This window comes from Prionailurus bengalensis, chromosome D1 (genome assembly GCF_016509475.1).
Source record: "Prionailurus bengalensis isolate Pbe53 chromosome D1, Fcat_Pben_1.1_paternal_pri, whole genome shotgun sequence".
NCBI classification, from domain to species: domain Eukaryota; kingdom Metazoa; phylum Chordata; class Mammalia; order Carnivora; family Felidae; genus Prionailurus; species Prionailurus bengalensis.
This window is the reverse complement of record NC_057346.1, coordinates 101476693-101499516: the sequence shown is the minus strand read 5'-3', so window position 1 is coordinate 101499516 and position 22824 is coordinate 101476693. Positions and strand designations below refer to the sequence as shown.

At 38.4% G+C, this 22824-nt stretch overlaps 3 protein-coding genes across 3 annotated transcripts; 1 reads left to right on the top strand and 2 right to left on the bottom strand.

Moving 5' to 3' along the window:
* The first annotated feature begins 1026 nt into the window (after window positions 1–1026).
* Window positions 1027–1950, top strand: LOC122482755 (olfactory receptor 5W2-like). The gene has a single exon (XM_043579052.1). The coding sequence runs from the start codon at window positions 1027–1029 to the stop codon at window positions 1948–1950; it is 924 nt and encodes a 307-aa protein (XP_043434987.1).
* Window positions 1951–6977: 5027 nt separating this feature from the next.
* Window positions 6978–7931, bottom strand: LOC122482754 (olfactory receptor 5I1-like). The gene has a single exon (XM_043579051.1). It carries the CDS (start codon window positions 7908–7910, stop codon window positions 6978–6980), a length of 933 nt encoding a protein of 310 aa, XP_043434986.1. The 5' UTR covers window positions 7911–7931.
* An 11757-nt stretch (window positions 7932–19688) lies between these two features.
* Window positions 19689–20636, bottom strand: LOC122484329 (olfactory receptor 5L1-like). Its single transcript, XM_043582291.1, has one exon. The coding sequence runs from the start codon at window positions 20634–20636 to the stop codon at window positions 19689–19691; it is 948 nt and encodes a 315-aa protein (XP_043438226.1).
* Window positions 20637–22824: the final 2188 nt, after the last annotated feature.

The window sequence follows — 22824 nt, the reverse complement described above, 5'->3', positions numbered from 1 at the left end:
TAATATTACACTTTCTAGAAAATTAGGTTGTGGGTGCAATTCAGGAATGAGTCTATCTGAGGTTAGAGACTGTGAATTTATGAGTACTTTTACCATGTGACTTATGCATCTGATCTGTCGGTGAATAGATCTTGTTGATTATAGTAAATTAAGGCAGATGGACTCACACACTAAACCATTTTCCCTTTCTTGCTGCCCTGTCCCTGTGATCAGCATCCAGCATCCTTACAGTTTGGTCCACCAAATTCTTCCTACTCTCTCCTGAGCAAGAGCAACTGTCTGAGGAGAGCGGGGTTAGCCTCAGCATACTCCTGTCTATCCACTCTGCCGTAGCGCTCATGGAGACCCTTCCACTGTATTGTTCAGCAACCACCATCTGCCTTGCTCCAGTGGGTCCTGGAACAAACTGTCTCTACCTCTTGTTTATTGAGACTGGATAGAACATAGAATTAATGGGGTTGTGGGAGAACGTCATATCCAGGAAACTACCAGACCTCTGTCCACTCCACTTTCTTGGATGATGAGGGAAAACAAAGGAATATATTCATCACCTGCACCTCTTACTTAATTATGCTTCCCTATTACAGGATATAACTCATGTTGGCAAAATTTAACAAAAACAGCTACCTTATGAGAATACCTGGATTATTGTGAGAATTATTGCCTCAAACTACGAGGATATTGTTTCCAATCTATAAACTAGACATAGCAAAAGTTATCATAAAAACTACATAGGTGGTGTGGAAATAGCATGATTTAATTTGGATGAAAAGTGTGCTACAAATTCTGTACAGTGCTGTTGAAATGCAGGCAATATTTTTATCACTATCATGTAATCGATTGGTATGGATATGTATATATTTCCAGGATAGTCTGTTTAACCTAAACAGTCCCGGCACTGCTCATCTCTTTTCCTGAATACAGAAAAATAGAAAGGACCAGCAGTTTAACTACTAAGATAATAGAATGATGTTAATCGTGGTTCCATTTCCTTCTTTCACAACCAGGGATTCCCAGATCTCAGCGATGGCTGTTGAGAACTGCTCTGTGATGACAGACTTCATACTCCTAGGACTTACTGGAAGAAAAGATGTGCAGCAGGGGCTCTTTGTGTTCTTTCTGCTGGTTTATGCCATAACCATGATTGCCAATCTAGGGATGATCCTGCTGATCAAACTGGACTCCAGGCTCCACACACCCATGTATTATTTCCTGAGCAACCTGTCTTTCTGTGATGTCTGCTACTCCTCCACTGTCTCTCCCAAGATGCTGGCTGGCTTCTTATCTGAGCAAAAGAAGATTCCATACAACTCGTGTGCAATTCAGCTGTATTTTTTCGGGGCCTTCGCAGATGTGGAGTGTCTCATGTTGGCTGTCATGGCTTACGACCGGTATGCAGCCATCTGTAATCCACTTCTGTATACAATGGCCATGTCCAGGAGAATCTGCATCCAGCTCGTGGCCCTTGCCTACATCGTGGGATTTGTGGATTCGGCAATCCACACCGGTTGCACGTTTCGATTGGCATTCTGCAATTCCAATATCATCAATCACTTTTTCTGTGACATCCCACCCTTGCTGTCCCTCTCATCTTCGGATACATCTATAAACGAGATAGTGATGTTCACTTTCATTGGTTGTGTGGTGGGGTGCAGCGTCATCACTGTCCTCCTCTCCTACACCTACATCATAATGACCATCCTCAGAATGAACTCAGCGGAAGGGAGACGTAAAGCCTTTTCTACATGTGCCTCCCACTTGACCGCAGTGGCCATATTTCACGGCACACTCCTGTTCATGTATTTCCGACCCAGCTCCAGTTACTCTATGGACACGGACAAAATGGCCTCTGTGTTCTACACGGTCGTCATCCCAATGTTAAACCCACTGATCTACAGCTTACGGAATAAGGATGTGAAAGGTGCCCTGAAAAAAATAATCATTACTTGAAGTTGGATTTTTCACCAAAAAGTATTTTTTAAAAGATTCTGAGAGCTGAAGTTCAGATCCTTTGGCATAGATTCCTGTAGTCTCGCCAATACAACCTTCTAGATGTTTTATATCGTTTATCATTGTACCTAAATTGAGTGTGGGGAGTCATTATTGATCTTAGCTTTCTTCTCAGACTAAGTAAGAGTAATACTAGGTTATTGCTGGTTTGCAATAAGGATCTTTTTATACCCGCTTTCTCTGTTCATGGGGGTGCTCCTGCGAACTACTCTCCTCGTGTCAGTTAAACACAACTCCTTAAGATTATAGTATTTTGTAAGTGATGAGTTCAATAAACTTGCTCAGCCAGAGGGGAATGTCTGTGAGTTAAGTTGGGTTTGTTTGCACCCTTCCTGTGGACTGGTATCACCCTATAAATGTTCCATCATGGCACTCACAAGTATTTCGGTAGTAAGTAAATATATAAGAATAAATTAAAAATATCCTGCCCCAGCTCAAAGTTCTGTGAATGCAATACCCTTTCCAGGATTGTTCACCAAGAGTTCTACTCTGTTATTTACAAAGCTCAGCTCCAGATGCCATTTAAAACATTTATTAAATTAATGAATGAGTGTCCCCTGCAAAGCTGATGCAAGGAGACTTTGTAAATTCACACACACACACACACACACACACACACACACACTTGCTTTGCTAATATTATTCTAGTATGTTCATCTTAGATTAAATCTTCACAAACTTTTTTTTTTTTTTGCCTAGGCTGAAATATCCATCAGGGATACGGATCATGGGATGTAAAAATCTTTTTTGGACCATCCATTCCTCTTCATTCTGGCCTGGTTATTTCAGCAGACACCCCCAGGACCAGGTGCTCCAATTATACACCACACCTCCCAGTGCACAGCAGCTTGTACATTCCCCTTCCTGCCCTCACTCTGGAGAACAGAGCTGGTGTTGCTGACAACTTTACAGAAAATTCACAAATGACAGTTGGACAAGGACCTATACCTTGTCCAAAGGCCACTGGAAAGAGGACTCCATCTTTCTTAATGTGTTCATAACATTATCGTAATAAATTTTTTAAAAAACCAAAATGCCTAATTGATACAGTTTAAGCTGAAAGTAAGATTTAATGACCTAATCCATGTGTTCAATGAAAAAACAACAACAACAACAACAAAGGGCGCAGTAAAATTTACATAGAATTATATTTGTAATAATTGACGATTTTGGCTGTCTGTTTATCTGTGAAACAAATAAACACAGTTTTAATAATGGTCATTGCTGGTAGCTGGGTGTCAGGTAATCTTATGTCCTTTGCCAAAAACCTAATTAATTGCATGTGTTGTTTACACTGCCATCAATTAAGACTTAATCCACTTATGAAAAACGTAAAGAGTGTTGCTCAAGATTCATTTTATTTTAGGTTATTGTCAAGAAGGAATTACAGAGGCACCTTCTTCTGGTTCTGGGAGGAGAGGGCCATGGTTTTACAGGCTTTTTCATTTAAATCTCCTTCCTGTTTTATATATATATTCATTCCTTTAGTGTATAAAATGGGCTGAGTGTATCTCAAAATATCATAAGCATTAAATAACACATTTAGAGGCGCCTGGGTGGCTCAGTCAGTTGGGCTTCCAACTTCCGCTCAGGTCATGATCTCAGGGTTCGGGAGTTCGGGCCCCTGTGGGCTCTGTGCTGACAGCTGAGAGCCTGGAAGCTGTTTCTGATTCTGTTTCTCCCTCTCTCTCTGCCTCTCCCCCACTCATTCTCTGTCTTTTCTCTCAAAAATAAATAAAACATTAAAAAATCAAAAAAATATATAACACATTGAAAAGGTGAAATTATTAGCAGCTTATTAGTTTTGCATTCCTGACTGGATGGACTTTTAAGACAAATCAAAGTATTTCATTATCTATTGACCATTTCACTTTGCAATCTCAAATAATTTATTTGTTGTTTAGAATATGTCATATATCAGTACCTCTCCATCATTGTCCAAATTCCTTCCCATCACGATGTACTTTAGTGAAAAACATATTAACTATATTCCTATCTATAAAAATTAAACTTATTCATGTCACATGAAATTAGATTCCCTGGCCAGCTTTCACATATGTGTGTCAGAATAAAAGAGATTTCTTTGTTCTTCTTTATGTTTTCATTTAAAGATGACTTTAATTTAATAGCCTTTACCCATGGACAGGAAATGCGGATTTTGTTTTTGTTTGTGTTTTACTTTCATTTTTTTAAAAAACCGTAAAGAGGAGACAGGTGTTAAGATAAGAACTGGAATTCAGAGTGAGACAGACCTGGTTCACATCTATATACTGTCATTTACTTGTCAGCTGTGTGACCACAGATTATTAGTTTGTTACTCAGGTTCTTCATCTCCCTAACATGGCTTTAATATTTACATGTATGTGGCTTTAATATTTATATGTTATATATGAGTATATATATATATACATATATGTGTATACCCATACATAGATAACATATAAACATAAAACATATAAACATATACATATAAAACATATAAACATATTTATATACATATATACAAATATACATATAAAACATATATACATATTTATATGTTTATATAACATATAAACCATATAAATATTAAAGCCACGTACATGTAAATATTAAAGCCACATGCATGTAAATAAATATAGATATAGACATAGATATTTTTATAACAAGGTATATATCTATTTATCTGAGGACGATAGGGACTTTCTAAGATCATTCAGGGTCAACCAGCTCCCTCTCAGGAACTAAAACCTGGTGTCGAAAGAGAAGATGGTATCATTCATGGCATCCTATCATGAACTGGTGTCCGCAGGATCCATCTTTATTCCCTTTAGGGCCTGCTCACCCGGTCATTCGGGTTCCAGTTGCACATCACAGCTGCAGGTCCTATTTGGAACTGTCTACCCAGCCACCTTGGGGTTTATTTTTCCTAATGTTGCCTTCGCTCCTGAGCAAAGATTTCTTCATGACTACCCAGGCTGGCCACACTATTCCCATGTCCAGGCCAGATGCCTGAAACTATATTTCTGATCCAAGTCTCAAACCCCACATTGCCAAGAAACGAGTTTAGGTAATCAGTCCCAGGATACCCCATTTTGTGTTATGCTGCGTGGCCCCATCCCAAGGGCCAAGGATGAAATGGGACATTGTTGGAGGAGGTGGTGGAGAGAATGTGATTGCTGGTTGACCTGCGGTCTGAATCAGAGGCTGTTTACCCTTCCCTTGTCCTTGGACTATACTTTCTGCCCACTATTCCCACAGTTTGAACTCTTCCAAGGACATAGACTTAAAGATCAATGTGGTGTTGAGGGCCCCCAGACGGTTTACATGACTGAGCCTAGTTAAGGCTTCTGTATAAACTTTTAAGATCCTGGAGCACAGGAGTGGCAATCTACTCCTCTTGGGGCTGCCCAAGACAAGCCTTGTAAGTCAGTTCATTAAACATTCCAGGGAGCAGTCTGGAATGGTCTGCCTTTTTCTTCAGTCTCTCCCTACCCTCTGTGCGGGGGGGAGGACAGTTTATGAGGTAACATACACTTAATGACAAAAGAACCAATATGCATTTCCTGTGATGAACCTGTACACTGTGGTGAACATTGTCTGCTCAGTATTTAGGATGAAGTGTTTGTTTCTCATTGTGATCAAGCTTCCAGTCCATTCTTCCCTACTGACAGCCCACATTACCCAGAGCCCTTCCTCACCACTGAGCTGTATGGACAAAAACCCTCTTGCAAAGATCCTTTCCACTGTAGTAAATGTAACTGTGATCCTTGTTTGTAACCCAGACTGCATTTTCACTTTCAGAAGGCTTTCCTGTCTGATTGACCCTCTCTCCCACTGTTCAACCTCACCTTGGGTTTAACACTTTTTTCAACTTTCTGCCACACCTTGTCTAAAAGCCAAGTCCCAGCAGCCCACCTAACTAAGATCTCACCATTTGTTGGCTTCTGATCCCATCTCTGGCTCTCAGAGAATAGCCTCCCTCAGGAACTTCAGCTCTCTGCTTACCAGTCAAGAGATTTCAGACCATACATTCTCGAGGAAATAGTTTATGAGCCAGACGTTAACTTTGTGGATATTTGCAAATTGTTTTTTAATAAGCCACCATGCTTAACAATATCTTGAAACAGTCATGTGTGTTTATGGTAGCCCTCTGGAGAAGGAAAAAAAAAATACTGCAAGAGAAATAGTTTCTGCCTATCCATAGGTGTATAATCTAAATAAAAAACAACCAATAGCAAATGTACTCATGTTGACTTCATGAACATTTACTCAGTATCTATATTGGGGAAAATGCTGTGATAAAGAGGCAAGGCATCAAATAAGCAACAGTAATAAATGAGTAAGTCTAGTAGAGGGATAAAACACACACAGACAGCTACAATGTCATATAGAAAATTCTTAGAGTCTCAAAGGAAGCGCACTTAAGATTCTAATGAAGTTTATGATGTGACGTATCATCTGTAATTGAAGGAGATATCAGAAAAAAAAACATATAGGAGTTAAAATTTAGAGAAGATTTTTTTAGAGTGAATACAATTAGACAGCTAAGCTGCAATGCACACATTTACATGGGAATAAAAATTAATTGAAAAATAGTCTCAGTAAATTGGATTTAGTTTCTTTCAGAAAAAGAGGGTTGTGACATTTAATGGCTTATCCAACGTTGAGAATAATTGTTATAAAATTTAGGATTGGAGGAAAAAGGAGTAAGAATATGAAATATAGGATATTATGTGAAGGGTAAATCTGCTCCTTGAATACATATTAAAAGTTTTAACTTTAAAATAATAAACAGATAGACATAATACAAGTGATGTGACTGGGCCTGGCTCTGATGTTAGGCTCTGGCCTTATTTTGTAGTTGAGGCCTCATTACCCACAGATTTGGGAAACATCCATATCAAACTGACTTTCCCAACAGTGAGAACCAAAGGTCAAAGAACAGACATTGTTGAAAAAGTCATCAGACTCAATTTCATTCTTTCTTAAGAAAGCAATTTTCGGCTGATCACTTTCCTAAAGGCATTTTTGACATCTTTGTTCCTCAGACTGTAAATTAAGGGATTCAACATAGGTATAATCAATGTATAGAACACAGAGGTCACTTTGTCAATATCCAGCGAATGACCAGCGCTGGGGCGCAAATAAATAAAAATGAGGGTACCATGGTAAATAGTGACTACAGTCAGATGGGAGGCACAAGTGGAGAACCCTTTTCTTCTTCCTTCAGCAGAACCTGTTTTAAGAATGGCTGCTATGATGCAGACATAAGAGAGAAGAACTGTTAGAAGACAGATAGCTTCCACTAAACCAGCAAAAACTACCAGAACAATGTCATGCATGTAAGTATCAGTGCAGGACAGAGAGAAGAGTGGGGAGATATCGCAGAAGAAATGATTAATTTCTTTGGAGCAGAAAGACAGATGGAAGGTATTTGTAGTGTGAATAATTGAGCTCATGGTACCCCCCCAAAATGCTCCAATCGCAAGCTGGCAGCAAAGCCTCTTGGACATAATAACAGTATAAAGCAGTGGGTTGCAGATAGCTATGTACCGGTCATAAGCCATGGCAGCCAAGAGGAAAGATTCTGTGTCAACCAAAGAACAGAAAAAATATAACTGTGCAGCACAACCCTTGTAAGAAATGGTCTTTTTCTCAGAAACCAGGTCTGCAAGTAATTTGGGGGCAATGACGGAGGAGTAGCATACATCGACGAAGGACAGTATGCAGAGGAAAAAGTACATAGGGGTGTGCAAATGGGAACTGGTCATGATTAATGACATCATCCCTAGGTTCCCCATTAAGGTAACAGAGTAGATAAAAAGGAACACAGCAAAAAGAACCCTCCAGAGTTCTGGATGCTCACTAAATCCCAAGAGAAAGAACTCAGTCTTCACAGTGAGGTTCTCCAATTCCATCCTCTGCAGTGCCCCGGACCTCTGCAGTTGTGGCACAAGTAATAATGATGACAATATTAATAACTTCAACATTCACTAAAAACAACAACAATAACAAAAAAAAAAACCCAGACAGAACAAATAGAAGAGTTATTCTAAATCCACTGTTATCTAAATCCATGTCTTGATAACACATGGGCATATCCACAGCTAGGGTAGGGTATATACATTTCAGATATATATATATCTCTGTGTGTGTGTGTGTGTGTGTATATATATTATATATATATATATATATATATATATATATATATACAGATATAGGGTATTATACATTTCAAACATGCAGATTTTCAATTTCTTAAATCAACACTCTGCCACTTCTATCACGTAAAGCTATTGTTTTCTGTATTTAAGGGCACTGCCATCAAATCAGTTGTTGAGCTATACATTCTTCGACTCCCTCATCTTCCACCAATGTCAAGTAATAGTGGCTAAACCACGTGGGTATACAGCAAATTGAGTGGATAGCTTCTGTTCCCGTTTGTGTTGTTTTTATTTTCACAACAGATAGCATTGCCGTTCCAGCCGAAGCCCTCTGTGAGAAGATTAGCAGAACTTCTGTTCCTTACCTTGAGCTGTGGCTGTCCCTCTGAGGAACAAAAAAACTCTGAAGAGTTGTTCGACATCCGCTGATAAGATATAAAGAAGAAAGGTTCTGCGTTAATCATACAAGTGACTGAATCGCAGCTCTGTCTCTCAGAAGTTGTGAGACCTTGGTCAGGCCACTTAACCACTGAGCTTCAGTTCATCACCTATGACATGACAGTGATAGTGCCTTATAAGCAAATTGTAAGTGTTAAGTGAATTTCCTTCCACAGTCTCCGTATCCTCACCATCTTGTTCCTTCACGGTTCTAAATCTGGCAGCCTAGCAATTCTGAGTCGATCCAGATGTCTGTTTTCCTTTTCTGGAATTCAAGCTACAGAACATAGCTAGAGAAATTCTCATGCCTACAGATTTATTAAATTCAATCCAGGGAAGATGATAACGATATCCAGGAATGTGTCCATGCCCTCTGCCAGGAATAATTGTAAAAGATGTTGAAAAAAGGATCACTCTCCTTACCTTTCTATCTTTTTGCCTTTGACTGACCTTACTCTAGTTTAGAAATCTGTAAGTCGCAGAGAACTGATAGCAACACAATACTTGTCTACGGACATGTGCATTTTGTCGAGTGTAGAGATAATGGATTTCCCTCTCTTCTATGGAAATAGCCAGTTTTTAGTCTATTTGTATATTTATTTGTGAATTTTTTTTCAAGTTTTAATTTAAGTTCTAGTTAGTTAATATACATGGTAAAATGTTCAGGAGTAGAATTCAGTGATTCATCACTTTATATATAACAGCCATGTTCATCTTAAATGCCCTGCTTAATGATGAATTCTTGATCTATAATTCTTTGCATTATCTTTTATACCAATTAGAACAGCTTAGGGAATGAATGATGAAGTAAAATCACTGAAAGTTTCATTCTATATTTGTATAAAAGTCACAATTTGTTAATATATCATCAAGTTAGCTAACATACCGGGTATACAGTATGTTCTTGGTTTTGGGAGTAGATTCCCATGATTCATCGCTTACGTACAACACCTAGTGCTTATCCCAGCAAGTGCCCTCCTCAATGCCCACCATCCATTTTCCCCTCTCCTTCAACCCCCCTGGCCATAAACCCTCAGTTTGTTCTCTGTATTTAAGAGTCTCTTATGGTTTGTGTCCCTCTCTGTTTGGAACTATTTTTTCTCCTTCCCTTCCCTCATGGTCTTCTGTTAAGTTTCTCAGATTCCACATAGGAGTGAAAACATATGATATCTGTCTTTCTCTGACTGAAAAAAAATAATAATCTTTTCCAAAGAAGACATCCCCATAGCCAACAGACACATGAAAAGATGTTCAACATCACTCATCATCAGGGAAATACAAATCAAAACCACATTAAGATACCACCTCACACTAGTCAGAGTGGATAAAATTAACATCTCAGGAAACAACAGATTTTGGCAAGGATGTGGAGAAACAGGAACCCTCTTGCACCATTGGTGGGAATGCAAACTGGTGCAGCCACTCTGGAAAACAGTGTGGAGCTTCCTCAAAAAATTGAAAATAGATCTACCCTATGACCCAGAATAGCACTACTAGGAATTTATCCAAAGGCTACAGGAGTGCCGACTCATAGGGGCATATATACCCTAATGTTTATAGCAGCACTTTGAACAATAGCCAAATTATGAAAAGAGCCTAAAAGCCCATCAACTGATGAATGGATGAAGAAGATGTGGGACATATAAACAATGGAATACTACTTGGCAATGAGAAAGACTGAAATCCTGCCATTTGCAACAAAGTGGATGGAACTGGAAGGTGTTAGGCTAAAAGTCACGATTTTAAGTTATATTTACATATATGTATATATAATTCATAAAATTGTTGTTTAACTTTTCATAGCATACAGTTATTTCCTTCATTTAATCTCTATTGCAAACCTTTATAATTCTTTTTAGGTCTCATTCTCTTTTTGGGTCTCTTCTTCTCACTACCAGAAAATGATTTCTGTCTTGTAGAGAAAAAGATCCGATAGCAAGGAAGTAAATGCTCAACTTTCTCATCAAGTCATGATATAAGCATTTGGATTCATTGATGGCTTCTTCTCTCCTTTCTTTTCCTTTTGTGGAATATCATGCCCTCACATTTTCTGAGGTTAATCCCTTCAACTGTGCACCCAGTTCTGATGTCTGCATCAATTAAGATACTTATACCATTACTACTAATCTTTCCTTCATAACCTTGCAGCACATAACATTGAAGTCAATGTCACCTTTAAAAATATTACCCTGTATCTACTTCCATTTATTTTCTTTCATCTTATTTCAAGGTTTTCTTATAAGTGTCTACACTGGTTTCTACTTTCTCACTTCAGCCTACTCACATAGGATTTTTATCCCAATGACTTAAAACCCTTTTTGTTTCAATTCCAAACTACGTCCTATTTGTCAAAGTCAAAGATTTTTCAGTAGGTAATGAAATTTATTTCTCTATTTCATGTAATAGCTTTGACGTCTCCTTTCTTCTTTTTTTAAATCATGTTTATTCATTTTTGATAGAGTGTGAGTGGGGGAGGGGTAGAGAACGAGGGGGACAGAGGATCTGAAGTGGGCTCTGCACTGACAGCAGACAGCCTGATGCAGGGCTTAAACTCACAAACTGTGATATCACGACCTGACCGAATGGCAGACACTCAACCTGCTGAGCTACCCAGGTGCCCCAACCTCTCCTTTCATCTTAAAATACCTTCCTCTCTTGGCTTTTGTACGCCTCTCTTGATTTCATTCCTAATGTCAACTTGCCCCTATTCAGCCTCCTTCATGCACAGTGGCACTTTCCTAGGGCTTCCTTCTCAACCTACTTCTCTCCTCGCTATGTACACTCTCCCAACATAATTCTGTGCCTTTCCTTACAGTACCAAGTAGACAGTGATAACTTTCACATGAGCATCTGTCCGACTCAGAGTGACCTAACAAAGAGTCACATGTACATTTCAGTGTGCCAAAAACTATATTTAATTACTATTGTTTCCTACAACATATGACTATTCTATGATTCCTGTCTTGAATATATATCTGCCACTTCCACTGCTAGTCCAAGTAAGATACCTCCTCTTACCTGAAGCCAGAGAAGAACCATTGATACAATCTGCAAAACGTGGCAAATATCCAATGTTTCCTTCTTTTTTTAAAAATAAAATTTAATGTTTATTTATTTTTGAGAGAGAGACAGAGACAGAGGGCGAGTGGCGGAGGGGCAGAGAGAGGACTAGACACAGAATCTGAAGAAAGTTCCAGGCTCTGAGCTGTCAGCACTGAGCTGGATGCAGGGCTCAAACGAACAGACCATGGGCTCACGACCTGAGCCAAATTTGGATGCTCAACCGACTGAGCCACCCAGGTGCCCCAGAAACGTTTCCTTCTTATCATCATTGACACTCCATTATGTAATGTCATCCCTCAATTTCCTCAGTTGAACTTCTTAATTGGCCTCATTTTCTCCGATCAATTCTCATTCTACTTTCAAACACGCTACAAAATGAATTCATAAGCCACTGTAAGAATTACCTGTATAAAATAGATTTTGTGTTACGTAGTCTTCTTCCTACACTTAAATATTCCTTGTCCCCTACAAGCTCAGCATTGAAATACCTTCAGTGTTCACATATATTCCCATTTTTATCTCATATACTGTATCTCACTCCAAACACTTTGCTTTAAAAAAAAAAAGTGTTAATTGGAGAAAGTGCTATCTCTGAGCTACTAGTCAACTCTTTGGAGTTCTCCCTTCCTGAAATACATATGGCATCTTCCTTAGAAAATATCAACTCTCATTGAATGACAGCTCATCTGTTCCTGTCTACAAATATGAGAGATAAGATTGTCAATTGACCTAAAAGTGGAACAATGGCCACCACTGTGAAGGCAAAAGGGATAAAATTAGAGCCAGTGGCTAGAAAGGCAAACGTGGATGAAATGCTTCTTTGTTATGTCATGCCCTCTTTTGGTATCTATGAAGAATGACTACCAAAAAGTAGGCATGAAAAAAAGAGGCTCATCTTTAAGGCCAATGCTAAAATAAGGTTGGGGGTCTGAGCCATGGAGAAGAACCACTTTTTGCTGGACTTATTTGCTACCAAATCCTTTATTTCTAATCACAGAATCAAAGGTAATGAAGAAAGTAATTTTTATAGAGAATATTTTCTTACAATGATCTTTCAAGGATGTTATATACGTTCAGATTAAAAAGACTTTCAGGAAAGGAAATATAAATGTCAAATGGAACAATAGAAGGGGAAAGGAATGGAAGATATAAAAGAGTCAGAAGCGTACAAAGAGGAACCAAAAAATCTTCTCTTCAATGCAATTGGTAGGTGAGGATGAAATTGGGGGCTTCGAAAAGAGTTTAGTAAAATAGTATATTCTGACAGTCAAAGCTCTATATTGAGCGCTAGTCACTAACTTTGTAAAGCATTTTTCTGTTGCCTCAAAGCCACTCCCCAATCCTACCCCAGTCCTGTCACCTGTGTATTGACAATTGTTCATATGAACACATGACTACAGGATAGAATAAATAGTATGACCTACAAATGCATTAGCCTCAATTTATACTTCAGTCTGCTCAACTTAAAAAAAAATAAGAAACAATGAGAGCTGTGTTTATAGTTAGGTTTTTAATCAGAGTCCAATAATGCTGAAGATTGTCTTAAGAATATCATCTATTAAACGTGATTTTTTTGTTGTTGGTGGTGGTGGTAATGTTGCTTTTGCTGGAAATACCTTGAGAAATAAAACCTGTGTTATTCTAAGCAGGTGTCTTCTCTGGGCACCTCAGTGGCTCAGTCAGCTAAACATCCGACTTTGGCTCAGGTCGTGATCTCACACTTCGTGGGGTTGAGGCCCGCATCAGGCTCTGTGCTGGCAGTTCAGAGTCTGGAGCCTGCTTCGGATTCTGTGTCTCCCTGTCTCTCTGCCCCTTCCCCGTTCATACTCTGTGTCTTTCTGTCTCAAAAATAAATAAAACATTTTAAAAAATTATAAGCATGTGTCTTCTCAAAACATCAGTTGTCTGTGTGTAAAATAAACGATTTTATGAAGATGAGCACTTGAAATCCTGCCCAACTCTGATGTCCCAGGATTATGTGAAGAACACTTACCAGATCACTATCTTTCTTTCATTTACCTTACTACTCTGTTGTCAGCATCAGTTCATTTTTCACTGGAAAAATCAGCTTTGACAGTTATTGACAGTTTGACAATATTAAAAAAACAATCCATTGCAAGATTTTCCATAATCCATATGTGCAGGACTTTTATGTCCATATAAGAAATCTGGGCCTCCCTTAGGAAGGCAGTGTTTCCTTAGGATAATGCAACACCTTTTATATTTTGCCTTGAGTCTTCTGAGATTAGCTTTCAGATCTCATTTAGGATCCCAGGAATACACACTCTGATATCCAAATCCCAGTGGGAAAAGATATGTGAGCAATTAAACAGTTCTACTGAGGAATTGTTTAACTCAAAAATACAAAATGAAATGATGTAATGTGTTTTTCTATAACTTGAAGATGTCTCAAAGAAAACTATATTTTTTAGTTTTGAAATGGTAGATTATTATTTTTTTAATTTTAAAAAATGTTTATTTATTTTTGACAGAGACAGAGCATGAGCGGGGGGTGGGGGGTGGGGGGTTGGGGGCAGAGAGAGAAGGAGACACAGAATCCAAAGCAGGCTCCAGGCTCTGAGCTGTCAGCACAGAGCCAGACACGGGGCTTGAACTCATAGACTGCGAGATCATAACCTGAGCCGAAGTCAGGCGCTCAACTGACTGAGCCACCCAGGCATCCCGATGAAATGATAGATTCTTATATAAAATTAGATTACGTTATTTTTCGTCTGATTTTACCAGCTCAAAGCAATTTATCAAACAGCTATCAGAGTATTATTCTATGTGATAGGATGGTAGAATAAACTGGAAAGAAGCAAAAATATTACTATCTAGCTGTTGAAAATTAGAAGACCCTAAAAGTCAAATGTCAGTGGAAAACCAATTATGGCTGAAGTTAATGACTCTGATATGTGCTAAGTGTGCATCTATGTGCAAGTGAGATTCTGGCCATCCAAGGCCAGAATAGCTCAGAGAATCTTTCTTTAATAAATACATCTACTCTGTAAATATGTGTACCAGACAGTGTTTTGGGTACAAAACAGAAAGAAGAAAGATAACTTGAACTGCACATTTAAGAATTTTGTCAATTACAGAATAGTGAATAAGAGATGATAAAAGAAACAACATAAACAATTACACAAAGTTTGGAAAGTGTGCGGCATAATTGTAGACCTGAAAATGAGATTTAGAAAGAATGTGTTGCCTCATGAAGAAAGATAAGGCCAGATCTGTATATATACATCTTGGTATTTTGGCAAAGAGAACTATAAGCAGCTTTGAACTTCTATATGCCCAGAAGATTTATATCAACAAAAAGAAGCTCCATTTCTAACAGAACCTCAGTTAAGTTATTAGCTCACTAACCACTCACGCGAACCAATCCAGTCAGAAACCAGTCACTGCATCTCTTGATTACTGGCCATTAACACTTCCTCAAATCCCATTGGCTGAATGCTGGGGAACATCATCAAAAAGATGTGAAAGCTTCTGCACAGCAAAGGAAACAATCAGCAAAAGTAAAAGGCAACCTGTGAAATGGGAGAAGATATTCACAAATGAAATATCCAATATGCTTATTAAACTTAACAGTCACAAAACAAATAATCAGTGAAGAAATGGGCAACCGATATGAACAGACACTTCTCCAAAGAAGACATCCCGATGACTAACAGACACATGAAAAAATGCTCAACATCACTCATCATTAGGGAAATACCACAAAACCACAATGAGATACCACCTCACGCCAGTCGGAATGGCTAAAATTAACAACTCAGGCAACAACAGATGTTGGCAAGGATTCGGAGAAAGAGGACTTTTTTGCACTGCTGGTGGGAATGCAAACTGGTACAGCCACTTTGTGAAACAGTATGGAGGTTCCTCAGCAATTGCACTACTAGGTATTTATCCAATGGATACAGGTGTGCTGTTTCAAAGGGGCACGAGTCCCAAAGTTTATAGCAGTGCTATTGACAATAGCCAAAGTATGGAAAAAGCCCAAATGCCCATCGATGGATGAATGGATAAAGATGTGGTATATATATACAATGGAGTATTACTCGGGAATGAATGAATGAAATCTTGCCATTTGCAACTGAGTGGATGGAACTAGAGGGTATTATGTTAAGGGAAATTAGTCAGAGAAAGACAAATATCATATGACTTCACTCATACATGGAATTTAAGATACATTACAGATGAACATAAAGGAAGGGAAGCAAAAATAATATAAAAACAAGGAGGGGGACAGAACATAAGAGACTTCTAAATACAGAGAACAAACTGAGGGTTGCTGGAGGAGTTGTGGGTGGGGGGATGGGCTGAATGGGCGAAGGGCATTAAGGAAGACACTTGGGATGAGCACTGGGTGTTATACATAGGGAATGAATCACTGGAATCTACTCCTGAAATCATTATTGCATTATATGCTAACTTGGATATTAATTAACTGATTAGTTAATTAATTATTAATTAATTAATTAATCAATTAATTTTTAATTAATTGATTAATTAATTAAAAACAACAACAAAAACCGTGACTGCTGAATGACTGATGAGTTAGACTCAGGTACTCAGAGGCTCCTCACCCCCTCCCTTGTCCTTGAAATGTATGTCTTGCCTGCCTTTCCCACTCCCAGAGGCTGCTCCAAGGACCTAGCCTTGAGTTAGTGATGTGGTATTAAGTACACCTGCATGGTATATGTGACTGAACCCAGTTAGGATCTTTTTATAAACTTTTAAGATTTGGTGGGTGGGTGCGGGAACCCATTTTGTCTTGCTACTGCCCAAGACAAGCTTCATATATAAGTTCCCTTTGTTAATTAAAACTGGTACCTATCAACCTGGAGTGACCTGCCTTTTCCTTCTGGTCTCTCCCTGCCCTCCAAATAACGGCTCTGGCCTCAAATTATACCTGAAAAGCTCCCAAGAGAGTTGCAAATCAACCTTGCAAAGACAGAGGCCAACTAAGAATAGGAGAGTTTGGGTCCCCACTGGAAAATTGAGATGCAAATAGTTAAGAGAATGAGAATTACATATCAACTCCTATAGTTTGCAAGTAAGGGAGTGATCAGATTATATGAATAAAACAAAACCACTTAAAGAAATAGAAAAGAAACTTTTGTGTAGTTGCTTTTCAGATATTTGAGGAGCACTCAGTGTTTCTCAATTATTCCCAGACAATTGTGGATGTTATCTATGAAGTAACCTTGGGAGGGAAAAAGAAACCTGATATTTAAATTTTTTTGTGAAGCTGAATGTAAATGAGACTTTCTCTTTCTTTCTTTCTTTCTTTCTTTCTTTCTTTCTTTGTTTCTTTCTTTCATAAAACGAAACAATCAGCTTCTCCATATGAAAATTGCACCTGTGTCTTAGTAGGATATGGAGACCAGTAACTATTCAATCCCAGATTAAAGCTATTCTGTGTGTCTGAGACCCTAAAACCCAAGGTCTCTGAAAGGAACATTGCAGATTCTGAAGAGAGATCAGAGTAGTAACTGGGTAAAATGTGAGCTTCTGGCTAACCAAAAAGGCTTTTTAAACACACAAAAGCTCAATATCGAGGGTCCCTCTGAAGAGACTGGAGCTCTTACATACTGAAGCCTGCTAGTCTGGTGACTCCTGGCTCAAGTGGCTGTCTCTCTAGGTGAAATTGGACAATGTCGGGAGACTTTTTGCCTATCAAAAAGGTAGGGAAGGGTGGTAAAGGTAGCCAGTGAGTAGAGGTCAGGGATGCTGCAAAACATCCCATAATATACAGACCAGACCCCTATAGCACAGAATTATCTAGAGAGAAAGGCCAATAGTGCCAACGTGGAGAAACCCTGTTCTGGTTGGAAGACCAAAGGTGAAAGATGTTTTTCTCTTACCTTTATCTTAAAACCCAAGTCTCATGGGTGAGGTGGGAAATATCACTCCATTTACAACATTTAAAAAGCAATATAGAGCCATATTTTTATCATATGCACAATATATAACTCCATTCTTGGTCATTATTTACTCATCAATTAAAAAGAAATAATGAATGAGTAGCTGTCTTTGCCAGGAATACTGGAATATTTCTAAGTAAATCTTACCCTCAAGGATATCTTTTTAAGAAACATCAGGAGTGCATTTTATGATCCAGGTCTTCGCAGTTTTGTTATTATGTTTAAGTTCAGTGATAACTCTGAGTCAGGCAACTTGTCTTCAGTTTATATTTGAGAGACTCAAGGTTAAGCAAGATTAAGCATCTTCCTCAAAATCACTCTTCAGGATCTGAAACTGGTTCCATCCTATTTCACTTAAGCAACAAAGACCTATATCATGTTTAAATTAGCAAGTCCAATAAAAATATAGTCAATAACAAATATAAAATGAAATCTTAAGAAAGTAAGAAACCAAAGGGAGTGTTAACATTGTAGGAACACAGTAAAAGTACATTATACTTTGGCCTTTAAAAGGTGGATGTCTTAAATTTGAAAATGGATGTTTTTTTTTAATATGTCAAGCTCTAATCCCTGGGACCTGCAAATGCCACCTTATTTGGGAGAAGGTCATTTGCAGATGTGATTAGGCTAAGGATTTTGAGATGAGGAGATTATCCCTGATTACCTGAGTGGGCTGCAAATGCCTTCACAGGTGACCTCAGAGAGTCAGTCTCTTTCATACACACATACACACACACACACACACACACGAGTAATAAAGATAGAGATAAAAGATAATTGAAGATACCAGCCTTGAAGTTTGAAGTAATACAACCCCAAGTCAAAGAATGCTTGCGGCCACCAGAAACTGCAAGAGTTGAGGAAAGCATTGTCCCCAAGAAGCTCCTAAAGGTATATGGCTTTCTTGGCACTTTGATTTTGGTCCAGTAACAGTGATGTCAAATTTCTGCCCTCACAACCTATAAGACGATAAAGTCTATTGTTTGAGGCCACCAAATTTATAGTCCTCTTTCTTTTTTTCCCCAGAAGCCATGGGAAACTAATGAAATCAATAGGTTTAAGATATAATAAATTAAAAAAAAAAGTAAATGCCTAAAATAATATAAGGCAAAAGAAAACATTAGTAACAACACAGAAACTTAAGAAAAGTAAGGCATCAGATACATAATCTACTTATCTAATCAAGGATTAAAATATAGAATGGAGAATAAAAGGTAAAACTAAAAATAACCATAGTAATATCAACAAATAATTTATTAATCATTTATAATATATCATATATAATGCTAAGAATTTAAGAGACATAATTTAATTTTCATGGAAATTTTATTAGAAAATTATAGTATTGTCTCTATTTTGTAGAAGAGACAGTTTTTTTTAACTTATTATTTTATCAAAGTATACTTGACATACAATGTTATATTATTTTCAGGGGTACAACATAGTGATTCAACAATTCTATACATTACACAAGACTCACCATGGTAGGTTTGGTTATCATCTGTTACCACACAACATTATTACAAATTATTGACTGTATTTCCTATGCTGTACTTTTCATCCCATGACTTAAATTTTATGACTGGAACTTTGTGCTTCTTAATACCCTTAAAGAAACTTTAAAACTTCTGAAAGTATAATATGGCAATGGAAAAAATAATTTTAAAAATGACTAAAAATATTACACAGAAATTTACTCCAAATGTTCGCTAAAATACATAGGTTATAAGACAGATGTGTGTGCATTCCCTAGAAAAATGAAAGTCTGATGAAAAAGGTTGCATGCTTTAACGATGATGAAAAGACTTGTCTTTCTACGTGCACTTTGTTAGAAATATATTGATTTGTTCTCAAGCCAAGAAACAGAGTCTAACAAGGCCTCCCAAACCCACTCAAAGCAATTAGAGATTGGGGAGAGCAGCAACATTACCAGGTGCATTTGAATCATCCATAAAACAGATAATATATGGCTTAATAAGACAAGCAAGTGGAAAACAAAAAAGCATGCATAGTCCCCCAACTCATAAAATTTTTACCTACTTTATTTTTCATTCACATCCACCCAAAACCAGCCCCTCATTAAATATCTGATGTCTAGTTAAGAAAATAGTTTTGCAAAAGGTAATCTAGATCCCAACACTTTCTTGAGTGCTTCCTTCACATCCTTGTTCCGCAGGCTATAGATGAGGGGGTTGAGCATGGGAATCACTACAGTGTAGAACACCGTGGCCACCTTGTCAGTATCCATACTGTTGCCAGAACTGGGCCGGCAGTAAGTGAAAAGGATTGTTCCGTGGAAGACAAGGATGGCTGTGAGGTGGGAGGCACGGGTGGAAAAGGCTTTGCGCCTTCCCTCGGCAGAGTGCATCCTCAGGATGGTGATGAGAATTAGCAAGTAGGAGGTGAGGATGATCACTAGGGTGGTGATCTCATTGAAGGTGGCCACAATGAACACCATGAGTTCATTCATAGTGACATCAGAGCAAGCAAGGGACAAGAGAGGGGACAGATCGCAGAAGTTGTCAATTACATTTGATGTGTAGGATGGGATCTCCAGAGCCAAACACAAGTGGATCAGAGAACACACCATCCCACACAGGTAGCAACAAGACACCAGCTCCACACAAAGATTCCGGGACATGGTGACTGTGTACAACAGTGGGTTGCAGATGGCCACGAAGCGGTCATAGGCCATGACTGCCAACAGGAAGACCTCACTTACCACACATGTACAAAACAAGTAGAATTGCACGGTGCACCCCAGGAATGAAATGGCTTTGTCCTCGTTTAAGGTATTAGTTAGCATCTTTGGCACGATGACGGTGGAGTAGCAAAAATCCACAAAGGACAAGTGGCTGAGGAAAAAGTACATGGGAGTGTGAAGGTGAGAGCTGACCTGAATCACTGCCATCATGCCCAGGTTGCCCAGCACTGTGACTCCATAGATGAGAAGGAACACAGAGAAGAGGGCGACTCTCAACTCAGGGGCTTCTGAGAATCCGAGGAGAATGAACTCGGTCACACTGGAGCAGTTTTCCGTGCCCATGTTCCCATTTGATTGAGGTTGGAGAAAAATATTCATAGTTATCCTCCATTGTGTGATCCCAGACTCATTTTTTGGCTGTCTCTTAAAAAAAAAAGACATGAAAATGCATAAGATAGTTATTTTCTTCCGCAAAGAATTAAGACACGGCTTTTGTGAAGTTTAGGAAAAGTGCAGGCATTGTGGAAAGATGCGTAAGGTCACACATTGATTCACAGATCACACAGAAACATCCACATCCATCACAGTGTATATGATTCCTTAAGCGAGTCCTACACAATTTACAGCTTAGGACTGAATCATTAGAAAGACCTCAAACATAATTAGCCACATTGTGTTATGAAACTCAAATCCCCTTTTCCTGGAAGAGTGTTTAATGAGTACTGAATCTAGTGAGATCTCAGAAAATGATGTTTTAAAATACACCACGTCCTTCCCTGTTTTCCACTGAAATGTTGAGAAGCATGTCTGTTGAAAGTTGTTAACCCACAAGTGTTGATTTTTTACCCATATGTTTAGATGTTTAGCTTTTACACTCCATGCTCACATTTTTTTTCTGTAAATTAACACAGTGATTTTCTTAATTTTGTTGTTCAGTGTAAGCGTTTGACTCAATTTTGGCTCAGGTCATTATCTTACCATTGTGAGATTGAGCCCCGCATCCTGCACTGCTCTGAGCAGGGAGCCTGCCTGCGAGTCTCTCTCTCCCTCTCTCTGCCCCTTCCCTGCTCTTGCTCCCTCTGTGTCTCTCAATATAAACAAATAAACAAACAAACAGAAGAGAAAGTGAGTGATTCCAACATTTGTATGAGAAACCACTTCCAAACATATTAGTTGAAAACAACAACTGTTAATTGAATAGGTCACTGTTGCGTAAGTCTGTAAGATAGTACTGCAGATCTGATCATGACATGATTGATCTTGGCTTGGTCTGCTTATGTATATGATATGAGCTTGGCAGTTTAGGTGATCTAAGAGGACTTCACACCCATGTAGGGCACTTGGCTAGATGTCAGATCATATGCTGGAGGTAAGGGTGACAGGCTGTGCCTGTTAACACGGCAACTTTCCTGAGAGATTGTGAAAATCCCGCAGGTTATGAAAAAGCCATGTTGCCTCTCAGAGGCTTAAAACTTGAACAACGTCATTGCAACTACTCTCCGTTAGCCAAAGCTACTCAGAAAAGCACACTACCCTGAAGGAGTGGGGAAACTGACTCTAGCATGTAATCAGAAGAGCTGACACCAGAGGACTGGAGAATTTTGGCTATGTTTGCAATACCAGACTGGGTAAACAAACCCTGTTGAGAGAATTAATTTCCAAAATTTTGTCCTTCAACAAAATCGGAGAAACTCAGTATAAATTTTGTTTAATGCGTTATTTTTTAAATTTCTGATAAAAAGTCATTGTGAGGAACTGGCACATAACTTGGGTGAGTTGAAAGATTTGAGTGACCTTACTAATACAGCACAATTTCTGACACAGTTTCTAGTCTCATTTACTCTTAACATGACCAAAAAGTCTCAGTATTTTCTTTTTAAGAAGTAGAAATAGAGATGATGCTTAACCCTCTTGCTTTCTAGCATTAAGTGATATCTTTCCATGGATACATTTAATTAACTGAAATAAAAAATCCAAATATATACTCATGATATTTCTCATGAAAATAAATATTTGCAAACACATTTTTTTCAATTTTGGGTAATTGTATTTTATCAAAATTTCAAATGCAATTATGTTTTGATTAGTGATGCAATTATTATTTTTTTTAATTTTTTTAACGTTTATTTATTTTTGAGACAGAGAGAGACAGAGCATGAACAGGGGAGGGGCAGAGAGAGAGGGAGACACAGAATCTGAAACAGGCTCCAGGCTCTGAGCTGTCAGCACAGAGCCTGACGCGGGGCTCGAACTCACGGACTGTGAGATCATGACCTGAGCTGAAGTCCGACACTTAACCGACTGAGCCACCCAGGTGCCCCCAATTATTATTGTATTATTACAAGGTTAACTTAATCTATGAAAAAGAACTTTCAATATTGCCAAGAGCAATATTAATCCAAGAGATTAAAAGTATGAATGTCATTTATAAAATTATAATATTCAATGGATTGGGGTAACATTGAACATGAGTTGAGAAAGAAGAGTGACACAAATCTGCTTTCAGATGTTCTTATTTATGTAATTTTAA

Coding starts and splice junctions, on each gene's coding strand:
- LOC122484329 (XM_043582291.1), bottom strand. CDS start 20,636: ATGGGCACGGAAAACTGCTCCAGTGTGACCGAGTTCATTCTCCTCGGA.
- LOC122482754 (XM_043579051.1), bottom strand. CDS start 7,910: ATGGAATTGGAGAACCTCACTGTGAAGACTGAGTTCTTTCTCTTGGGA.
- LOC122482755 (XM_043579052.1), top strand. CDS start 1,027: ATGGCTGTTGAGAACTGCTCTGTGATGACAGACTTCATACTCCTAGGA.